This window comes from Rhinolophus ferrumequinum, chromosome 11 (assembly GCF_004115265.2).
Source record: "Rhinolophus ferrumequinum isolate MPI-CBG mRhiFer1 chromosome 11, mRhiFer1_v1.p, whole genome shotgun sequence".
Classification (NCBI taxonomy): domain Eukaryota; kingdom Metazoa; phylum Chordata; class Mammalia; order Chiroptera; family Rhinolophidae; genus Rhinolophus; species Rhinolophus ferrumequinum.
In genome coordinates this window covers 37,406,418-37,430,763 of record NC_046294.1, presented here as the reverse complement: position 1 = coordinate 37,430,763, position 24,346 = coordinate 37,406,418, and the positions used below count along the sequence as shown (strand labels likewise).

The 24,346-nt window shown below is 38.7% G+C and overlaps 1 protein-coding gene across 9 annotated transcripts in view; it reads right to left on the bottom strand.

The window, feature by feature from the left end:
• SOX6 (SRY-box transcription factor 6) overlaps positions 1-24,346 on the bottom strand; it is a 596,148-nt gene that overhangs the window by 67,620 nt on the left and 504,182 nt on the right. For 8 of the 9 annotated variants that reach the window (XM_033119777.1, XM_033119776.1, XM_033119779.1 and 5 more), the window contains 3 exons: positions 16,475-16,624; positions 10,727-10,952; positions 7,611-7,798 (listed from right to left, as the gene is read on the bottom strand). In XM_033119777.1, coding sequence (XP_032975668.1) covers positions 7,611-7,798; positions 10,727-10,952; positions 16,475-16,624 — 564 coding nt within the window. The remainder of the gene's footprint in view (positions 1-7,610; positions 7,799-10,726; positions 10,953-16,474; positions 16,625-24,346) is intronic. The other variant, XM_033119780.1, reaches the window with a different exon arrangement.

The following is a 24,346-nucleotide window of genomic DNA, read 5'->3' as shown; positions in this document are numbered from 1 at the left end:
AATACTGATGTACTATTCTGGTATTTTTATAAAGTATGGTGAAGAGCAAGAATCTACACTTGCAAAAAATGAACAACTGCTTTTTTGAATAAATAGGGACACATTTACAATGAGAGTCAGTGATTGGATTGTTTTCTTATTTACTTGATTCAAAAAAATATATCATTTGGGCAAGAGTAATGCATAGGGTTGTCAAAAATCAGGTTAAGTATTTTCAAAAATCATAGATTGAAATTCTGATCTTTCTGGAACTATATGGAAGTATATTAGTAGGGACAAAAGTTTCCTAGCACACTAATATAACCAAGTTTGACCATTATCATGTTGGCTGTGGCCAGATCCTAGCAGGTATATATAAATTATTCAAAGAATGAAAAAGAAAAATGCTATCTTGATTTTGTAAGAAGGTACCTACTAGCTTTTCACTAACCTTTTTACTAACATTCTACTCTATCTTAAGACATTTTGGCTCCAAGAAGGAATAGGTTAACCCATTCATTATCAGAGAGTATCAGAGAGTGAAAACTTAACAAAATTAACAACAGATTTGACAACCTGTCTGAAGTCTTCAAGAGAAAAAGGACCTAATATATATACATATATACACACACACACATATATGTATATACACACACACACACATATATATACATATATACATATACATACATACATATGTATGTAAATATATGTGTGTGTATATATAATGTATATATGTATATGTATAATGGCGCATCTCCTGTGCCCGATACATGCTCTACATATGTTTTTTCTCAAAACAATCCTTCAAGGAAGGATAATTATCTCTATTTTATTGATATGCTCGTCGAGATTACAGAGGTTAAGTAACTTAAATACCAGAAAACAGCACAGGCTACTTCCAAGATTAACCCTGGAAACTGAGGCCCAGGATTAATCTCCTCCAAAACTCAAGCTGTGTCCAATAAACCACGAAACCTCGAATTCCATTCCTGCTGCTGCTCTAGCCACCACCTCTGTCTCTCGGTCTATACTAGCATCATCCAATCTTTTGTCTCCTGACTGGTATCTGACCAGAGCCAGAACCAATGGACATCACGGCAGAGAAGAATGTCCTCCCCAGACAGAAGAATAAAGCAAGTCTACAGGAAGAGACAAGTATCTGTATACAGGAAGCAGGGGGCTCAGTGTTTCGCTGCTGCACAGTGTTGATCTTTACCCTGAAGCAGGGGCTCAGTGTTTCGCTGCTGCACAGTGTTGATCTTTACCCTGCCCTATTCCATCGAAGGGTTGCAACTGCCAGTGTTAAACGTTGCTTCTGTATGTAAGAGGCTTACTGATCTCATAAAAATAAAGGACTATTTTACAAATAGAAATAGTATTGACTAAGAATCAGGGAAGGTGAGATTTAATTCCTGCTCTGTCATGAAAGCACTATGTGAGCACCGGTAAGTCCTTTTCTTTCACTAGGGTCTCAGTTTTCCCATCTGTGAATTGAAGTAATCAGACCAGACCAATTAGAATGCACCCTCCCCCCTCCCAATTCTTTCCCTCTGCAGTTTTAATCCCATGACTATACCTCAGAGGCAGGCAGAGTGTGATAACAGTGTCCACAGTAGGTCACCGTGACTCCCACTGAGGTCAAGCATTTTTCTTAAAGAGATTCTCCGAAGATAAGGGTGACAGCAATTCAGGCTACGTGCATGTATGTGTGCGATCTGCCTATTTACGAGCAACTCTGATCAGCAGGTAATCAACCTACTGGTTCCTCAAGATTATTAAGATGAGCAAAATACCCAGATTCCCAAGTCACATCATATCCATGCAGGTAAGTGCTCTAACCGATCAGTATGTCAGCATTCGAACATCAAGAAGGTCAGAAAACTTACAGGACACATTTTAACACAAAGAAGTCTAACCCTGCTTTGCCTTTCTTCTAGCTTAGCACGAAGGACATCTAGAAGTTTCCTACTTAAAATTCTGCTGTGGGTGGTCATGACTAAAATTCTGTCTTAGAAATGTCTACACAACAAAATTCGGTAAGCAATTAGCCTATCATACGACTTAATTGCACTGGTACTACGTAAGGGGTGGGTGGAGATGGCTGGTGTTGGTGTGAAAGTTAAAAGCCAGGGCAACGACTTAAGACTTCTGCTGGCAGGATACTCACGATCCATGCACAGAAGCTATGTTGAAATGATGGAGCAGAACAGCTCCTAAGGTGCCGTCACAGTCTGTTGTTCCTACAATCTATATATTTAACAGACCCTAACTATCCCATGACACAGCCAACCAGAACAGCTCCATTGGTGCTGCTATGGCTGATCAAGTTAATAATGTTTCATTTTAAAGCACCAAAATAGGGGTTTACCCAATAAAGCGAAATACGCTACGGGTAAACATGTATTCATATGGACATATATGCAATTTCATACGTGTTAAAGACGCAAGCACCTGTGCAGTGAATGTTTGCCCACATTTATGATACATACAAAGCATGTTTTATATACACGTCCAATGTTACTAAATGTCACGAAAACACTCTACAGTGGACATTGTGACGGATTGCCCAGATTCCCCTTCAGAACTGAAAGCTTTATTCCCTCAGCTGCAGGCAACGTGGTTGGTACCTCACCCTCAGCTATTGGCCCTCTTTGGCATTGCACCAGCTGAAGAGATTACCCTCACCCAAGGTCATGTCCTCTTCCCAAGGTAGCCCTCATCTATCAAATGGTTGACGCAAGTGTAGAAAAGCTCACCCTCTCCACCCAACTGGGGGAAATTCCGAATGGCCGTGACAACCTCGAAGCTTCCTATGGGGTTGGCTGAGGTCTTGGTTGAGACTGCACTGCAGTGTCCTTTCTCTTCCAGAGATGGCAGTCAGAAAGGAAACTCCCCAATAAACCTGCTTGCTAATCTCCATCTCCTCATTTGCTTCTCAGGGAACCCAAATCTCTGGCACACTCTTTCGTAAAGAATGTTCCAAATAAGAGAATGACTTAGGTATGCTTAATAAATTATAAGGTTTTATGACAGCAACACTGTGAAAAATTCTCTAAAACTGTATTACAGGTTATAAGAACAAATTCATAAATCTAATTTATGGATCTTTGTACTTAAGGAAACTGAGATAAATCCAAAGTGGACAATTTTGAAGACAGTTAAACTGAATTTGCCCCAATTCATTTTATCAATTTTATTGCATATGATATATTTACCCACTTTGACCTAAGAAGAAAAAGTAGTGTCGTAAGGAACCTCATAAAATTAAGATGGATATTGTGATTATAACTGAGCCAAAGCTACTATCACAGGAGCCCTTTAACATTGTTCCAATTTTACTCTTCTGGCTTAACTAGCCTAATAAGCAAGACTAAATATCAGCTCTAGAAACTAAACAAAGCGTACGAAACCACAAAACAAATGTTCAAAACAGTGACACAATTGGGGAGGTCGAGATCACATTAAGGAGACCTATGAACACAACATCCCTGAATATAACGGACTTTTCCAGTGCTCCATATTCCACCTACTGGGTCATGTACTGAGACAACAAACAACTCCGTCGAACTGGGGAACCAGGGTTTTTCTGGTTCTGTAGAAACCACTTTGCCACTTACCTTCAGCGGCTCAGTTATATTCAGCATGACATGTTTTAGGTCAAGTCTTCATCTATTATCATTATTTTCCATCTTAACCTAGTCTCTCATCTAGCTCCCTTTTCTTATAATGCAAAGTCAGGTGTTAATATTTCAGAACCTCAGACTTCTTCCTCCCAAATGAGTGAAGAAAAGTCAATGAGAACTACTTAAAATTAACCTGTAGTATTTGAAGTTAATAGTGCCTTAAGTTTGAACTTCAACTCCAACCGATCATACAAATTCAGCAATTTAGTGTCACGGTGTCAGAGACATTCACTGCTGGAAGCCAGGTATGCCCAGTACCCATGTCCTACTAGGTGTTGTGCACACAGAGCGGGATGATGCTATGCCAGGCCTGCCTCATGTGACAGAGGGCCTTCACTGAAAAGTAAGAGTTACCGCAACAATACTGAATGCATTTCTCATTTCCCTCCAAACTAAATGGCATATAGACACATTGTTTTAAATATTCTCTATGTTAATTTCAAATCTTTGATAATTTCAAACAAAAATTTCTAGCTGCCTTTTTCAAAGAACTATGTCATTTCTAACATTCATCCAAGGCAAATGATTTTTCGTAATTTAACGATGAGTAGAGCTATTTAAATGAAATAATTTGTTTTTTTTGTGTGTGTGGAATGAAGTTTCTGAAATGTATTAATTCTAAATATATTTCATTTAGCCGAGTGGTTTGCCATTTTGTCCTCCCTCCCTCACTGGAGGACAGCTGGCAATGTCTGGAGACATTCTGCGCTGTCACAAAAGGGGCATGCCCCTGCCATCTACTGCGTAGAGGCCAGACTAGTGACCCCACAACAAAGAATTATCAGGCCCAAAATGTCAATAAGGCTGAGGTGGAGAAACCCTGATCTAACCTAATTAATGTGACATTTCACAGCTTTGTGTATCAACTCTTGAAACAGTTGCAAAGGCGTTTAACTATGTGAGTTGGCCAATATGGCAACATCTGAAAAATCTACTATTTCCTTCTGCTTACCCTCCCCTTATTGTTTGAGGATCTCATATCAGTGACAAAAAGTAGTATGTCTGTCCCACATATTCACATATATAAACTTATGACTAAGTTTAAAAGGTATGGGAAACATAAGATAAGAAAGTGCTTACTCTGAACCAGGAGCTGCACTAGGTAATATTTACATAACCTTGTTACATTGTAACCCAGATTACTACCCTCATACTGTATTTCCCCGAAAATAAGACCTAGCCGGACAATCACTCTAGTGCATCTTTTGGAGCAAAAATTAATATAAGACCCAGTCTTATTTTACTATATATAAGACCTGGTCTTATATTATTTTTTGCTCCAAAAGATGTATTAGAGCTGATTGTCCTCTAGGTCTTATTTTCAGGGAAACAGTGAATTACAGATGAAGAAACTGAGATTCAGAGAGGTTAATCAACTTGCCAAACATTACACAGCTGGGTAAGTGACAATGCAGTGACTACTACTCCAAGTGAGAATACATATTTTTAAACTCATTAATACTTTCTCATATATGCAAAGGAAATTTCTGAATCACTATGGGTTGTTACTACTCAAAGAAAATTTCTGAATCATTAATGGTATTTAATGGGGTGAGGAGGGTAATTAGCTTTTCACCTTGTATCTTTCTGTATTATTAGAATTTTCAGTAAGCATATATTACTTTCATTTGAAAATTAATAAATAAAAAAGACTCAAACATATCACTGACATGCTTCTCAAATGAATTTTAGGATTAACCCTTGACAAAACTGTAAAGTAGGAGATGGTCCCTCGTGCATGTATCCATTCTCCTGTTTTTAAACCCAATTCCCCACTTGGTAACCCCATGCCGAAACTTGGTTACCTACCCAGGTCCCCAAAAAGGATCTTATAAAGTTATTTACATGAGGATTAAATATGTTATTATTTCATGGTGTTCTCACTGAGCAGAAGACTGTCTCTTAGGTCAAAAGAACAACTCTAGGTTTATCTCTAATATCGGAGTGGTAGAAAAGGTTTGCAGCAAGGCTTTTCTTCTCTTGTGGTCCTGAAATATCACTCTATATGTGGCTACCTATTCAGGCAGGTCTTAAAGAAGGGCTCTTCCTGGTGAGCCCACTGCCAAGGATGGAGCACTTAATGGGGAATGAGGCACTTGACTGATGGAACAGATCCAGTGACTGACATGTGCATGACAACTCCCAAGTCTATAGAAGTTTATGGCTCAACAGGCACCAAAAGACCGACCATTCGCCCAGATGGTCTCTCTCCTACATGATCTGAACCTCCTGCCAAGAGGATCCATCAAGGCAGGGGGTCCAATAATGATTAATTTTATGCATTACATATATGTATCTTTAATGTTAACCTCAGTAACTCGATGTAGTCAGAAGTGAGCCAAATTCTTTACTAAGCTTTGGGAAGCCCACACTTTGCGTGGTAAGCTTGCTAATCTTGGTGAGGACCTTGATCACAGATATGCTTTGAGAGTTCCATCACACTCCTGTCCCCTCAAAGCCCTTCGCAGGCCCCTATCTGCAGCTGTGTCCTGATGCAGCTGAAGAGCATAGGAGACCCATCAAGAAGAAGAGGTTGACCCAACATCCCCATGGCTCTGTCTGTATCCCACTGGAGTAGGTTGAATTGTGTCCCTCAAAAAGATATTTTGAAGTCCTAGCCCTTGGTGCCTGAAAATGTGACCTTATTTGGAAATAGGCTCTTTGCAGATACAATCAAGTTAAAATAAGGTCATACAGGATTAGGTTGGACCTTAAATCCAATGACTAATGTCCTTCTAAGAAGAGGGAGATTTGGAGCCACAGGGACACAGAGAAGACAGCCACGTGAAGAGGGAAGCAGGAACTGGAGTGACGCAGCAACAGGCCAAGGGACGGCAAGGATCAGTCATTCATCAGAGAACTGGAAGTTTTTCACCCAGTGTACTACAGAAGTCTCTCAACTGGTCTGCCTCCTTGTTTCCATTGTTCCTCCTACAGTTCGTTGTCAAACATGAGGCAGAAGAATCCTCTTGTGTGTAAATCATACCATGTCAATGGCCTAGACAAATCCTGCCCTAGGATTCCCAACACACTCAGAGTAGAATGCAGTTTCGAGGACCTGCAAGGCCTAACGTGCCCTGTCCCACTGCTGTCCCCTTGCTCTTACTGCTGTTGCCACACTGGCCTCCTCGTTGCTGGTTCCCAGATGCTCTTCACACGCCTGCACCACAAGTTTATTCACACCTCTACTCAGCGTCTCTCTCAGAGAGTGCTTACCACCCCATCCAAAAGAACAACCCATAACTCCCTATGCCCTGAACTTGCTTCTACTTTTCTTCTGGCATTCATTCACCTCCTAATAGTACTGACTTTACATGATGTATTTCATATTTAGTTCTTGATTGTCTATGTTCCCCTATTTAGAATCTCAGCTTTACAGGAGCCATGGATTTGTATCTGATTTGTTCACTGTTGTATCTCTGGTGCCTAAAACTGACTGTTACAGAATAAGCACTTGATGAATAATCTGTTGAATCAAAAAAATCAATGAATACATTTTGTACGCTGCTTTGTTTTAGCTTTTGGCTCTGGCTGGTAGGCAGCTTAGTAATAAACTCAGGGTTGAGTCATAGTAATGTATTAGCCTTCATCAGGAGAATATGTGCTTCTTCCTTCTGTTTTAATATACTGATATTCTGTTCTTATTCTAATAACCTTATAAATCCCCTTTATTATAAGATATTTCTAAGTCTTTTACAATGGAACACAATGACAACAATAAGCAGGTAGGTTGGGTGCCTGGCTGGGTGCCTGGGATACGACCCACACTAAGTGGGAAAGGGTGTATCTGTCAATCAGCAGTAATGCTTGAGTGTGATACAAGACAGCCCTCAAGCTAGAGCCCAAATCTTTGGCTGTAGATTGATGCTTGAGAGCCTGGAAAGGGCCAGATGCGATGAGCCAATGGGTGTGGCAGAGCCAGTGAAGGAGGGAAGCAAGTTTTACCTTTTCATTCCTGCAGTTGTTCAGCCCCATATTATTCATGGAGGAGAGTTTCCCATCAACACCGTGTGGCTGTTGCTGCTGTTGCTCCCGCTGGATCTGTTCTCGCATCTTCCGAGCCTCCTGAATGGCTTTCATCACTGTATCCTGATCCCCAAACAGGGCAGGGGAGTTGAGACTGGACAGGATATCTGCATACACAGGACACATTATTAAAGGCTTGTGAAGTGAGAATCATAAAAAAATACTGCCACTCCCCACTCCCCCGTAGAATGCTGCATTCTCCAAACAAGAAAGGGGCATGTTTGCCAGTAAGAAAATTGCAGTGCTGTGCATGGAGCACTGATATCCAGGGCACCAAGCTGTGCTGGGTTTTTAGCTCTTGGAGGATAAACCAGCACTGCAGTTTCTGTGGGCTCTGTCAACCCACCTCACAGATGAAGGTTCCTAGATTCCAATTGTGTGTCTCTATACATATTTATCGGTCCAGGCTATGTTTAACAATTAGTGGGAGAGTAGTAGTGGCGAAGCAGGGGGTGAGGAAGGGTACAGAGATATCTGTTCAGGCTGCCATTATATTCGGTGTGCGACTTCAGGAAAGCTGTTTCTGGCCTAGCAGAAAAAAATCTGTGAGGCTACATGTGTACTTTAGTGACATGTGTATCTGTGCGTTCACATGTCCACTGCAGGAGAGAGGGGGTGGGAGGAATACACCACAGTCTCTGTTCCCCAATCACTGGCTGGTTAATGAAGCATTCTACTCATCATGCTGCCTCAGTTATTTACCAGGAGAATGACAACCCATTCCCTGTCCCCAACCCGGACACCCACTGCTCTCAGCTTCCTGTCTTCCTGATAGTGAGGCTGCACGGAGTGGGAATGGTTTTCACAGAAGTACAAAGCTTCAAATAAAGTGATAATCGCTATTTACTTTCATTATATCCCGTGCAACACAGTGGGGGAAAACCAAAATTAAACGGACTAATTTTTCTTCATACCGTGAATTTTACTAGAGGTTAAAATGAATGCTTTAGGATAAGCTTTTCTAATTCTAAACAAAAAGAAAGCAATTGCTCGCTGACTGCTAGCTTTCTGCTCTGTGGTCAAGTTTAACATGATCCACTTGTTTGTATCCTGGTATCAGCATTTCATAGCATGTGGGTGAGTGTGAATGCGTGCGTGCATGCACACACTTCTCATAGCCAGACAGGACAGGGGAAACCAGCCGACAGTCAAGGTCACACCACGTGTCCATTTGTATGCAGTGCATATGCACATGATTTGAGTTTTGAAAATATTCCCAAGTCTGTCTATGAAAAAAATTTAACTCAGTCATTTTTTAGGATATAGAAAACCCCTGTCTTTCGCTTTGGAGCTTTTCTGATAAAAATTCTATCCAGTATTGTCCGGACCAGAGGACTATTAATTCAGCCCATTTCTAGCTCATGAGCTAAGAAATAAGCTCCCTTTGCTGGAGTATAAACTCCATAAGAGCAGGGCCTGTGACATAATCATCTCTGTCCCTCATGATGCTAAGAATAGCAAACAAATGCTTTCAAACAAAACTCAGAAGTGGATGATAGGTGAGCCACTTCGCGAGCCAGACTATTATTTACTGATGCTTTTTTTGGTCCTCTCACAACAATCACGTTCACGCGCTGAAAATGGTTCACATCTCTCTTCCACGGTGCTACCACTGATTTGGGCTGAAAACCTCCGGCCCGGGAAAGAGGCATCCTGACTCAAAATGAGAACAGGCTGCTGTATCATTCCTAATGTGCACATTTCAATGAGGAAGATTTCCCTCTCACCATTCGGAAGATTCATTTAGACTCCCACAGTTCAGCAAATATTCCAACTGTGCGTTCACAAACAAGAGCAGCGAGTTCTTTGTCAGACCACCTGGATTCTAGTCTTAGCTCTGCTGACTAATAGCTACATGGCTGTGGGTAAGTCATTTTACCTGCAAGAACCATAATTATTCTACCATGAGGGTGACAAAACTATACTACCCACCCCATAAGGTCATTGTGAAAAATAAAATGAGATAAGAGAGGCACAATGTTTTCTTACACTGTAAAGGCCACACTTAGATATTATTGTATTTATTATAATAAGCATTTCAGGCTCCAGGACTCAGTAACACAAGAAAGGTAATATGGTGAAGAAACGGGAGTGCTAGTCCCTAATCCCTTTGAATCTCTATGTCTGTATTTGAAAATTAAGAGACTTAGAGTATAGTAACGATAATGTTAATACCTATTTGGCACTCTGCTACTGACGAGTGCTCTCACATTTATCGTTTCATTCCATGTTATATGTAAATGTGTCAGTATTCGTTCAGTCCAGTCTTTTTAAATCACATGCCTTTCAGGTGCCAGACACCAGGTTAGGCACTTTATATGCATTTTTCTTTTAATTGTCATAACAATCTATGAGCGAGTTAAAATATTCCCCTTTTGGAGATCAGGACACTGGATTCAAAAACATGAAATAACTCTCCCAGTGTCATATAGCTAGTAGGTGAAGGCTCTCGGTCAAAGTCTGTCTGATGCCAAAAGCCACGTTTTTCCTCCACACTTCTCCCATGGGGAGAGTTCAATATTCCTAGAGATACTTGGCAATAGACCAATATCAGCAGATATAAGAAGCCAGAGGATCATTATGACACATCTTATTAGATTCCAATTTTATTTCATATTTGGTCATTGAAATGTGTCATTCCTATTTGTTTTAATGCAAACTCCTATGGGAATAGATGTAAAATTCACATACATTTTTAAAAGAAAATATAAAATAGTAAAGAAATGCTGGACTTTCGGCAGGCATCTCTGCGGCCGGCTCACTTTGGGCCCTTGCAGCGCTCACAGTCACTCCTGCCCAGAGTTACTTCAGTGGCAAAGCACTGACCAAACAGAAATTCCTCAGTCTCTGATTCGCTGGCTCTAACCCATCCCAGCAAGCTTTACATTGTGGCCTTTTCCAAAAAGTTCTAATCACCCAAGACACCAAATTGGGTTATACTTCGGCCGACGAGATTTCATGTGATTGTTTTCTTGGACTAAGAACAGTTTGGAAACAAGCATCAGTCATCACTCAACAGGTTTGCTTTTGTTTACCTAATTCATAAGTCTCTTCCTGGTGTTGGCTTTTCCATTTACCTAGAGAGGATCCCCTTGCCAAGCTTCCTCCGATGGGGCTGGGGATGCTGCTTTTGTTGGGCAGATTGACCGGGCTGGTTTTGCTGGCTGGGAAGAGGCTCTGGGTGGGAGAGGCTGGAGGCTTTACAGGTTCGGCGGTCTTAGGTCTGGAGGAGAGATTCAGCGGCTGTGCTGCTGCTTCATCCTACAAGAGTGGAACATAAATAATTATGTTTTTAAAAACAGAAAAGACAAATGAAGCACATTATCACTTAGTAAGCCACAGTTATTTTACACCTCCCAGACAATGCCACATTCTCCTCCAATAATAACAAAAGAAGCTAATTATCTACCTCCTTGAAGATTCATCAGAAGGAAACCTCATTAATTTCCCTGTGTTATGCTTCTATTTACATTAACTGTGTAGTTGGATCATTCTTTTTGCCAAATTAAAATCTGAATTAGCTCACATTACAGCTTAATTTCCTAATGTGTTTTCAGGGATCTAAATTAACCTAGGGCATTTACAAAGAATTATTTAAAATTTCAGCAGTTCTGTAGTGCTTTTGTGTTGTTCTCTTCTACAAAGTTCCTGGAACTATAAATAGGCTCTGCAGCTAATTTTTTAATACATATTTTAAATCAAACAATTGCAAGTACTTTAAAAATGGAAACACGGAAGGCCTTCTTCTGATCCCCTGGGCCTCTGCCCAGGGAACCACGTGCCACAGCACGGCTTCTATGTGGCTTTCTGGGTGTGGGCACTCTTTATGGTCTGTATTCTCGTCTCTCTTCATGTTTAAAATTAATTTTTGCAAAGAACAAGCACACGTTATAATTATGTTTTACATATCATGCTATATGCAATTTATTTTTCATGTCTAAAGTAATGTCTCTTTATATTCTTTGCTCCATATATTTACAGAATGTCTATTTTAAGATGCCTGTCCTATACTGAGCACAGTATTCAAATATCTGGCTTGTAACTCTAGTTTAACCAGCAGTTTGAAAGCTAAGCTCCTCGCCTCTATTTTGTCCATTTATCCTGCCCTAAAACACCCGTAACACTTTCCTCGTTCTAGAAATTTAGTTGTAATATGAACATATTCATTTAGGTGTTCAGTTTTAAGATCTGCATTATTATATTCTAAAATAAAATTGTCAGCAAATGTTAATTCCTGTTTTGCTTCTGAGAAGGCACAGAACTTGCCTTTAAGGTCATGGTTTAAAACACAGAATGGGGCTTGGAAACAACATTCTCTCCGGTGGCAAACCTGTGGCCTCTGGAGCTCAATTTCCTCATTTGCTAAAAGAAAAGGGAAAGGGGGGCGGAGAAGGACTGATTCTAGCTGATCTCTAAGGTCTCTTCCAGTGATGATGGTCATTGTTTAAGGGGAAACAAAATGGGATGCCAGAAAATATTATTCAGGAAGGGGGATTAGAAAAAGAAAATTAAAACATCACGCACTGCACAGTCTGTACATACCAAGCACTGTGTTAAATATTTTCACATATATTAGCTCATTTAACTATCAATAAATCTTTGAGGTTGGGCAGTAGCATTCTAAATTTACATAGGAAGAAGGGGTCACAGTAATAAAGTTACTGTCCAAAGCCATATATGGAGGGACAAAATTTGAATTCTAGTTTATTGGGCTCCAAATCCCAGACCCCTTTTCTGCTACACCAGCAGAGAAAATAAGTCGTTTGATAACATAGTGATCCCCTACGATTTTTCGTTTTTGTTTTATTTTTGTCACGGTAGGAAATAAGTAATTGGGCCCATCTATGTTGCAATGTTCTTTTATCTAGACATAGGCTCTTAGGAAACACAGTTATATCCATTATGAATGTCAAAATTATCCAATATGTTTAATTACAAGGTACTTTCTTTTGCTCTGAACTCACAGGATATTTAGACTGGCTAGTTCCTTTATTCATATCTAAAGAATAGTGATTTATATGCTAGGTATTTATTTTTCTCCATGTTTTTGTTGTTGTTGTTTGGGGGGAGGGGAGGTCAGTGAGCTTTCTAGATATCTGAGTTCAGAGTTTTCTTCAAATTTGGAAAATTTTCAGCTACTACTTCTTCACATATTTTTTTCTCTTCCTTCTCCTACTGGGGTTTCAGTTGCAAATATTAGGTCATTTGATGTCCCACAGCACTTGTTCCTGTGTATTTCATTTTGGATAGTTTTATTGTTATGCCATCAAATCCACTAATCTTTTCTTCTACAATGTCAAGTCTGTAGCTAATCTCAAATAATACTAATCCAGTGTACTTTTCATCTCAAACACTAGTTTTCATCTCCAGACAGTCAATTTAGGTCTCCCATGTCTTACTTTAAAATGCTTATGTTTTCTTCTACCTTCTTGAACTTATGAAGTTTATGACATCTGCTTTTATTCAGCCTTGAATATACTCTATTTATTTTTATAATTCCATAATTGCCACTTCCACCAACAATGCCACTGGTCGTGGGAAGCACCTACCAACTCCCAATCCCATAAATCCCTACCCACCATGGGAGGCCTGCTATTGGTTCTCCCAGACTGCCCTGGCCTGACAGAAATTTTGTGGGTGGTTTTTAGGGAGATTTGTCTACCTCCTCAGGTGCCTATACTTGTAAGTCTCATATAATAGCTGTTGTTACTGTCTTATCTACTCACTTTATCATCTGTGTCATTTTGGGGTCTGTTTCTGTTGATTAAGTTTTCTCCTCATTATTGTCCATAGTTTCTTGCTTCCATGAAAGCCTGGTAACTTTTGAATGGATGCTACACATTGTGAATTTTACATTGGTGGGTGTCAGAGCTTGTGTATTCCTTTAAATATCTGCGGACTATTCTGAGATGCAGAACAATTTGAGCCTTTCTAGGCTTACTTTAAGCTTTCTTAGGCAAGTCCATAGCAGTTCTTAATCCAGGAATAATTTGGCCTCACTACTGAGGTAATACCCTTCTGGGGACTCAACTTGATGCCCTATGTGTCAGAAGATCTTTCCACTCTGGCTAATGGGAATACAAACCATTCTCAGTCCTTTGTGAACCTTGAAATTGTTTTCTCTGTTAATCTGGTCTTTTTCCCTGGCCTTAGATAGTTCCCTCATGCATATCATTCATACGCTGATCAATCCTCAGGATACATTGAGAAAACTTCTGTGGATCTTCAAAGTACTCTCTCTGTGCATCTCTCTCCTCTCTGGTACTCTACCTCACAAATTCCATCTACTTTGGCATCCCTAAACTCCAAACACTGTCTCTTTACTCAGGGAGCCTGTCAAACTCAATGTAGGTACCCCTCCCTGCACTATTGTCTGGAAATTCCCTCTAGACAGTAAGCTGAAACAGCTACAGTGCTTGCCTCACTTGTTTCTCTTCAGGGATCACTATCTTGTATTCCTATTGTAAATGTCTGAAAAACCATTATTTTATATATTTTGCCCTGAGTTTTTGTTGTTTAAGCTGGGAGAGTAAATCTGGTCCCAGTTCTTCCATCATGGTTGAAAATCGAAATCTTCTAGTTATTTTGTTAGGCTCTTTCTTGGTATATAACTAGATATATCAGTTACAAGCCCTCCTACCACCACCACCACCATCTTCTTTCTTACCATCAGACCATCATCATCACTAAACTAACATTTATGAAATACTCACTATATGCTAGAGGATGTATTATCTCATTTAAGATCCATAATAGTATTAACTTTCATTTTACAGAGGAGAAAACTGAGGCTGAAAGAAGTTATGTAACTTTCCCAACATGACTTGGCTGGTAAAAGTGTTAGAATTGACATTTGAACAGAAACATTCTGACTTCTGATGTTGACAATTATAGCAAATAAAAATTCTGGGGGAAAAGAAGGTACATAAAACCATTTATGTTTATTTTTGTTACCTTCAGCAAACTATGCCCTTTGTGATGTGGTCATGTTATATACACAGGGAAAGCAATGACTATAGACAAAACCATGAGCTATTTTAGTGACCACAATTCTTTCAATTAGAAAATTATGAGATTGTTTGCAAAACTTCTTCAATAATAGATAGGAGCTATTTTTAAAATTTAAAACATTTGCTTTGTGTTTTGATCTATATATTTTTAGCCATACATACAATAAACAATCTAATAAGGATAAGGAATGCTTCCTTTGTTATTAACATAAAATATAGTCAAGTCAAATTACATAGAGAATACCCTAAGAAGTTGCATGTGGTCAAGTGAGTAATAAAATTCAGTTGGCCCACAGAGCTGGAATGGTAAAAGCAGATATAAACTTGAATTTAACCAGGGAACATTTTACTCATCCAGTAAAGGGTTGGTTTGGTGCAGTTCCATTTGGCCAACTCACTTATAAAATGACTTTTTCATGTTAAAATATCTAATACTCAATACCTCAAGTTACTGATTTTGATATGCTCATACTCTAACAACTATAATTAAACAAAGCGTCTTGGGTTGAGTTGTAGTGTTCTGACTGTTACTCACAAACAGAAACTCTTGGAACACAAAATATTCTGTTTCCATAAGTCATACTATCTTATTAAATGTAAACTGCCTATTTTCATATTTCAATATTTCCAACAACAAAACATACATGTCCATCTATTTCTGTGGAGAACCTAAAAACATGGGTGGCATGAAATTAATTCTTTTGGGTGGGGCACAGACAGAACTATCTCCTTTAATGACGTTTACTTTTTTTTAATCTTTGTCATTTGGGATTAATATTTTTAAAAGACCTTTCTGAAATCTCAAACTTCTTATCTGTTTTATTTAGAAAACAAAACAATTTTCAGTGATTTTGTAGCACTAAATGCTATTTTGTCGGCTTTAGATATTTTCCATGTGAAGATTTAATAATTGTAAATTTTCTCCAAATGCAGTATTTTGAGCACATTACAATAAACATACCCCTCTAAATAGGTAAGTCAGTTACATGAAACAATTGTTTCTGTGAACTGTTTGAATTTGTTAATATAGGAAGGAAAGGCAATCATAAAAACTAACCAGTACCACCTATAGGTACCAGCTGCACCACAAAGTTGGAATGGATCATCAATTTCCTTGGTCGCCAAGTACCTCCTGGCTGCCTCATGTTAAGACACTGAAAATCAGTGAGGAAAGGTATCTATTAATGTCCCAGCCATAATGTGGGAGAGCCTGTTTCTCTTACCACAACTATATGACCTCAAAGCATGATTATGTAATGATATCACTCATTCCTCAGAGCCCATCTTTATAACTGTTTTTGAAAGGGAGACCTTTATCAACAAACCATATAAAGTCCAGCATTAGGCTCTTTTTTGTTCCTTTTTCTAAATCTAAAGTTTTGAGATCCTCCTTCTCTGATACTGTAAGTTGGTTCCCCACCTGTTTGAGGAACTTAGAAGTGTCGCGAGTCTATGACAAACGCTGGTAATAAAACCATGGCCATTCATGCCAATGAACATTAAAAAAAGAAAAGCTAGAATCCAAAGGGGAAAAACTCTTGAGAAGGGAGTTTGCAGATTTAGGTAAAGGCTTCACAATATGGCACTATTGTTATCAAAAGGGAAACACCTGTTCCTCAGTGCTCAATCATGAAATGTACCATAACGAGGAGCATTTTGGGGCTCCTTTATGTTGCTATGCTTCCTGCTGTTTATTCCCAGCACTGCCTGGTTCACTACCTTTCTTGTGAAGCTATTTTCCAAACTGTCACCATGATCCTGCAAAGCAAGTACCTTAACTTGAGTTACCGGGCTGGTCCCTCTCTTTTCATTTTTTATCCCAGTAGGTGAGACTGCCCCTGCTGTGTTTGGTGGCTGTGGAGTTGATGGCATCTTTGCTCCAGGTGACACCTGCATGCTGGCCAGCTGAGCGGCATAGAGCTGCTGCAAAACAGGGGAGACAAACAGTATCTCTTTAAATGCAGCTGAAATGGAGTTACAGGCAAAACTTACCGTATTGTTAGATAACTATATCTCTGACAGCTCTGCAATTTCTCTTTCACTATTTTTTAAAGAGGAAAATAAGAGAGACCAAATAATCTAAAAGAAAGAACCCGTCTGGCATGGGACTCATCTTCTGTCCCTGGTCTTTCTGGCAATAGTTTTATGACCTTACACAAAGGACTTGATCGCTTTAGAATGGTTTCTTCAATTGCACGGAAATGAATTTGACTAAATGGTCTTAAAGGTTCTTTGCAGTGCCTAAAATCTTTATAAAACATTCTTTAAATGTTGGTATGTCCATTCGTGTAATTTTAATATCCAAGAACTAGAAAAGGAATCTGAACTTCCCTAGGGATTACCAGAAGAACACCGTTCTTATTCAGTTCTGACCCAGCTTCTCTGGGGATCTTTTCTTTGGAAATGATCACAGTGCTGCTCTCAAAATCCCTGAGGCCCAGTGGCTGTCATTCTTTTGTGAGAGTCTTATTTCTAGGCAGCATATAACACTGTCCTTCAGAGAATACAGACAGATTTGTGACAAAAGAAAATACTACTAACAAAATAAAAATCAAGCCTCTTTTTCCTAGCACAGGATGTTAATCCTTAACTGTCAATGTATTAGGTTTTGGGTGAAATCGGCAATAAATGAATATGGAGATCTGCTAGTCAAGCAGAATTCAGATACCTCAATCTTAACACTCTGTAATGCTTGAAAACTCCATTCAAATATTTTCTTTTCTTCTTATCATCAAGATTAAGCCATTACCTTGATAGTCATATTTCTATCATAATAAATAGAAAGCTTCCTAGTTCATCAAGCACCGAGAAAATAGCTCAAACTTTGCCACATTAGTAGGGGAGAAAAAACAGGTGGTTTGTATGTAATTTCCAGCATTACTATCATTCAGATGGACAAATAAAAAAAATTACAGTAATCAAAAACAGACCTTTCAGCACATGTAATTAAATGAAAGCTTAATAAAGAATAATTTGCAAGAGCCAGATGTGCTTATGTCATGATTGTTGCTTTCTTTGGAACAATTTTTCTAATATAACAAGCCTCTAAAGAAATTAAAGTTTCATAATTCTGTGTGTGCAATGACTCAGTGGCAAGAAAAACTCACAAGTAAGAGTCAGTCGAACTGCTAGAACTTGGGGAGTAAAAGGGACTATCTTTTTGGTTTCCTTTTTACTCCGCTGTATCCTTTTCCTTTGAAATTTAGCCAGGTGTCTTCAAAAGCAGGGCAAGTGAAGCTTCTGAAAAAATTCTGCTTGGATTAAGCCAGTAAAGAAAAATTCTATACAGAATGGAGTGGAGATGGTGGAGAATTGAAAGAGTGTTGGCTACGTAATAGCTAGTGTCATGACCAATATGCCCTACTATTGAGTACGAAAGCGTCATGAAATCTTAAGGGGGCAAGAATCCTTAGACATCACTTATGCCTTCCTTTTACCTCAATAATTCACAAGATCAGAAAAAAGTCTAATCAATCTCAAGTCCTTCAGGGTATTTCAACTAGTGAAAAGGCAGAAAAACAAGTGTTTGGCAACAAATCCATTTTTTAAAAGGCTGCCTAAATTCGAAATCCTTCAGATTGATTGAACAATACAGTTACTTTTTAGAAATAGTGTAGTGTTCATTGCTTCCTCTAAAGCTTCGATAACCATTTATTTTATATCTCTCTCTAGTGGGTTGTACCTAAGAGAGGCAAGACCCCATAAACTCTGAGATTCCTCAGAGTTGTGATTCCTCGGAGTGCCTTGTGAGTTGTGATGACTGATTCAATAAAGACACAAAGAAGTATGGTCATATTCCACACAACTTACAGATCTGGGTAAAATAAACAGTAAGCTATCAGATAAGATTCAGTAGAATGAGCCTTGAAATAAAAATCAGAAAATAGAGTCCAGTGTAAAGACAGAGGCATTCATGAAAATAAAGTTTTCACATTTTAACATATGATTTTAGATAAGTATCATGCTTTTCAGACTGAAGACCTTAGATCTGACTTGGATAAAAAGAATCCCATTCATTGAATTGGTATAGGTTTAGACGACAATTTCACAGATAGCTCATCTTCTAAGCTAACATTAATTGAATATGCTCTATACGCAAGTCTCTGTGTTAGATACTGAGGAGGATTCAAAGTTTTGGAACAAGCAGATAGCTCTGGAGGACATGTGAGCTATAGAGCTGTAACACTTGATTTGCACTTTTCTTGTGGTGCTTCTCACATTTTTAAATCTGTGTTTAGTTATGCACATGTGTCTTATCATCTTTGGTAGACTGTAAGCTCACTGAAGTCGTGATCAATCTAATAAATAAAAGATAACCAATCGATTTGTTCTGAATTAACATATAGTATGTAAAGTCACTGGATGTTAGGAAGGAGAGACATTCTCTCTATATAAATGAGGCATCAGAATTGGTATATGATTATTATACATACAGCGAATAATTTTATGTTGCGTTATAAAAAGGGGAAATAAATTGAGTCCAAATTAAATTATATTGTTTCTTCAAAAAGAAATGATTCTTTTGAAGTCACTTGTTAAAATGTTGACTAGATAGCTGCTCAATAATTTCTAGCGTCACTGACCTGTCTTAAACGTTTCTAACAAATTATACTGCTTCCACACTAACTACAGAGCAGTACCAATTTTTCTTCTTAGTCTAGTTACTTATGAATTTAAGCCTTTTCTAAACGCAACTGTATCCTTTTTAGAAAGATGATAAAATATTAGTTATTCAAAGAAATAACTTCAGTTAGAAATAGCTATAGTCCTTTACAGACTAATGGTTTTAGGAAGGAAGAAGGTTCAACTCCGATTAACCATCACATAAGGGTTTACAAAAATACCATTCCCCGTAGGATTCTCAGGTCATAGTTGATAGTCATAATGATGATAATAATGAATATTCATTTCCAAACACAGTTGGGATTTTAGAAATCAACACTATAGTAAAGCTTATAACAGGCTTAGCCAAAGTCCCATAAACATTTACACTTTGGTGAAGACTGTTTTTGTGAATATAAATTTTTCCATTTCACTTTTGAAAAATGTTCAGTGATTGTTTGGGATATTGAATTGTTTCTTTATCCAAAATACATAAAATAAATGCAGTGCATACCTGTAAAAATGAGCCTAGCTAAATATTTTTCAAAATTATAAAATCACTCATATTTTATTGGAGCACTTTCAAAAATGCATTTACTATTTTATGGCTAAAAATATTCCACCTTTATTATTAGTTTGGTTTTAATAAAGTAGTCAGCATTAAAATTTCAGTAAGCTGAACAATAACATACTTGGCACATTGAACTGAAAGGGCCTTAATAGATCATTTAGTCTAAGTCTGACCCCTTCATTCTACTGATGAGCTGAGGTCTAGAAAGTAGAAGTAGCATGCCCAAGATCATACAAATAGTTAGTATTGGAGCTGGAACTCTCTAGCTCTCACTTTAGCATTGTCATTTAAAATACAAATGGATATATGATGAACCAACCTTTGCACGTTTCCAGCATTGATGAATTTGTTCAAGGACAAATCTTTCCTGAATGCTTACTATCAACTAAACACTGTGCTAAAAACTAGAGGCACAACAATAAGCCACTCAGAAATAGTCCCTGCCTTAATGGAGCTAGAAAGAGAAACACATTAAATAAATGCTTAGACAGTAACTGTGAATTATGGTTAAGGGAAGTGTTGAGAAAGAAAAATACAGAATGGCAAGAGACCGTCCAATAAAGGGGTTTAACAGTCTGGAGGATCAGAACAGCTTCTCTAAGGAAGTAACACTATAAGTAAGAATTATCCATGTGGAAAGGTTGATAAAGATCCTTCCAGAGAAGAAATATCAGTTATTATGGTTCTGAGGTAGAAAAGAGGGTAATGTTTTCAAGGAACTTCAAAAAGGCCAACGTGGCAGGACCGTTGAGAGAATGTGGAGTGGCATGAGACGAGGCTAGAGAGCAGTGGGGTCTTACAGGCGAAGTTAACAATTTTAGACTTTATCCCCCAAAGAGAAGCATCTACATACAAAGGAGCAATGAACTTACACCAAGACACAGAGAAGCTTTTCTATGGGTTATCACCAACTCATTGACCAATCTTTTAAATAAATTTGATTAAGAGAGTCCAATGAAGATCTTACAAATGCACAGAATACCTCTAATAGTGTTTCTGGAGTTCTGCGTCCTGAGCCTAGCCTTAAAGGAAAACCTAACTTGCATTTGAATCCTAGTGATATTTTAATAAATAAACCTGCTTAGACGCAACACAAAACAGTAGGTCTTACCAACCAAACTCAGCCTTACGGTAAAATTCTTGAGTGTCTTTGATTACGCATACTGGTCTACGGCCAGGACCTAAGAAATTGTGTCAAAGTCATTTTATAACTCTACTGTATTTGGGAAGAGAGGCATGCTTTGCCCCCAAAATTGCCAAATTTGTGTCAAATAATAATAGGTAGTATCACAGTGTATCTAATATTTACCATAATGTGAAATACACACATACACACACGCACGCGCGTTCTGTGATAAAATCATGTAGTAATATCTCCAATGGAGAGTGCCATAGGAAAAAAGGTACAAGGCCTTTTCTTCTCATAATCACATGATTTTCACCTAACCACTTAACTAGTCATCCAGTCATCCAAACATAACCCCCATTTATTCATGTGTTTATTTAACAAACATATATTGAGCACTGACGCAGGTACCGTGCTAGGTATTTTACATTTGTTATTCTATTTCATCTTCAAAGTAATTATATAAGATAGGACTTATTATCCATTTTAGAGTCTGTCTCACTTTTAAGCCCATATGTTTTCTGCTGCTTTATTTTAAACTTAAATTATTTTTAATCAGCTGTCCAGTGAATCACAATGAAACCCATTTCCTGTCCCTAGCCACAAGACAAGGATCATTGTCCAAAGAGAAGAGAGATTCTGATGTTGCTGCTGTTCTCAGCTCTCAAACGCAAACTGTATTTCCAGATGTCTTACAGCTACTTTTTCTAAAATGGCACATTCCAATGCTCACACTGAGGCCACCAGCCACCTTGAAGGCGCAAGAGGCACAATTTTGATCCAAACAACTCCCTTCTCCAACCAATCTTTAAGCCATAATAGAAGACATGTGAAATACCCTAGTGACACATTTTCATAGACTGATCAAGTAAAAAGAACTATGCAGAGTTTGGGTAGAAATAGGAGAACCTGGTAAAATGGAAACTAACAGGGGCTTTAAACTGGCACCAGTATGCTCCAGCATATAGAAACCAACTGTAAAAAAGCAGGCACAACTTCACAACCTGGGTTCTCTTTGGAGCAAATTCTCCTGGTTTGTCATTTCAATTAGAAAGAGCATTTTAAACTGGCCTGTCAGAATCTGGGCGAGAGAGAAAGAAAAAAAGTCTCCCTCCAATGCAACTTGCCTATTGGTGAATAATGAGGAAAGCACAGAGAAGGGAAAATGTTATTCTATAAAAACAGATTCATAGACACTACTGAAAGATTTCAATTCTTACCTTTATATTCACCCCATTTTCTGTGGTTCCACACAATGTCTGGGAACCCCAGGCCTCGCCCAGGATAACTCAGATTCTATTTTTGTGTACCTGACTCCACTCAGGGTGACAACAGATGTCAGAGGAAACGAGCAGGGTAGGGTAGAGGGACATCCTTAAGGAAATGTCATTATTTACTGGATTGGGGCTGCCTAATACGAGGCCCCAAGCCTGGCTCAGTTCTCCAGGGATCTCCTGGTTTTTGTTACCTTCTCAAAACAATGCAGAGGGTCTCCTTTGCCTACCAAGCAAGGCACGCTTTGGCCTGGACAAGTTTGGCTGGAAGGCTGTGAGAAGGTGGAACGGAGACAGGGGTAATTAAGCAGCCTGATTTAGTGCTTATTCAGCATGGGGAAGAAAGTGTGTCAGTAACAAGTCATTACAGACTGAAGGAGGGCTGGGGGAGAGAGCTTAAAAATAATTTGAAAGAGATCACAAATACTTTTACTTCTCATAAACCTCCAAAGTCAACAAAATGATCCAGGAAATATAGCTGTGGTTTTATGGGAGGAAAGAACTGGAGTCCTTGTTTTCAGCATAGAAGGTACTTGTTTAGCTATACCTTTAATATTTGACACCACAGAAAATTGGCTGTAGATAGGAGGTGGGAGAAAGAACAAGGCAAGAACTACCACTCCCACTTCGCACATACTGGGTTAATTTCCAAGTCAATCTTCTTGCCCCTCCTGCATATTTTTCTATTGCCATACTTTTTCTCCATTCCTAGTAACCCCTCTTATTTGTCATAATTCTACTCATCTTTTGAGCCTCAACTGAAAAATCACTTTCTCCTTAAAGCCTTATCTGACCACTGTCTTCTCTTCCTACCATATCACATCCTCTATCCCCATGTATTTTGTGAAATTTATTTTTTTTTTTCGCCATGCCATTCTCTACCACCAAATTCCAAGCTCCTTAAGGGGGAAGACGGAGTCTTATTTGGTTTTATGTCCCGAGCACCTAGCATACAATGCCTGACATTTACTAGATGCTGTTAACTGACCATCACAACCCCTCCTTTTTCGTTCTTGTTTCTACCTTCTTGGAATTGTTATCATTTCCGTCTACACCCTTTCTTAATATACCTTTCCTCACATCCTCTCCAAAAGGAACCCCAGAGATGGAGTTCATCTTTCTTTGTTTTCATCTTCTTGAATCCATAAGCACTTGGATTCACCATGGAATACACTGATTTTCTTGTAAAGAAACACCAAAGAACACAATGTCAGAAGAAGACAGACTGTAAATATTATCTAATCCAATCCCTTTGCTTTACAGGTGAAGAAAACTCAAGTCTAGAGGAAAACAAAACAAAACTGTGATTTGCTTAAGAAAACCAACTGGTGAGCAGTGGGCAGAAGGAAACTGAGAACCCAGGCTTCCTAGTTTCCCCATCCGGTGTCCACAGGGACTCATTTATCCTTGTGTTCTGTTCTCTTAGGGAACTGACTGCAAGTAGAATTTGTACATTCTATCAGAACTTTTGGTTTGTAAGTACTACATAAAAGGGATGTTTTTCCACCATTCCCCTGTTAAAAGAGAATTTCATCCGATATGTACTTGAAATTACTGGGCACCTGAGAATGATTTATGTTTTAGAATTTTATTGTAATAACTACTTTAAAATGTACAAATTTTAAAATGTGACCATAGTAATTAGGTTAAGGTAATCATAATCATGTTGGCGTGTTTTCTGATTTTTAAAATTTAAGTTTATGCAAATACACATGAAGGGCCAAAAAATTTGTCTCCAGTGAGAGCAGACCTGTTTTACCTCCTTTGAGATTTCTGCCGTTTGCATTTCCACAACAACCAAAGGAAAAATGGGACAAGCATTGACTATAAGCCACTGGAGAGCCATGACCTGTTTAATTCATTTCATTACCCCCTGCAGCCAGCTCAAGAATGTCAAGTAAAGAAAAATGAATAAAAAAAGAGTTTTCCTGGCTAGAGATCCTCTTGCCTACTTCCCCAAGCACAGAGTAGCTTGCTCCTCTGACATAAGTCCTGATAATAGGGGAGTGGGGGTGGGGGTGTACGTTGGGAGTGGAGTAGACAAGAAGCTGTTAAAAAAAAAAAAAAAAAAA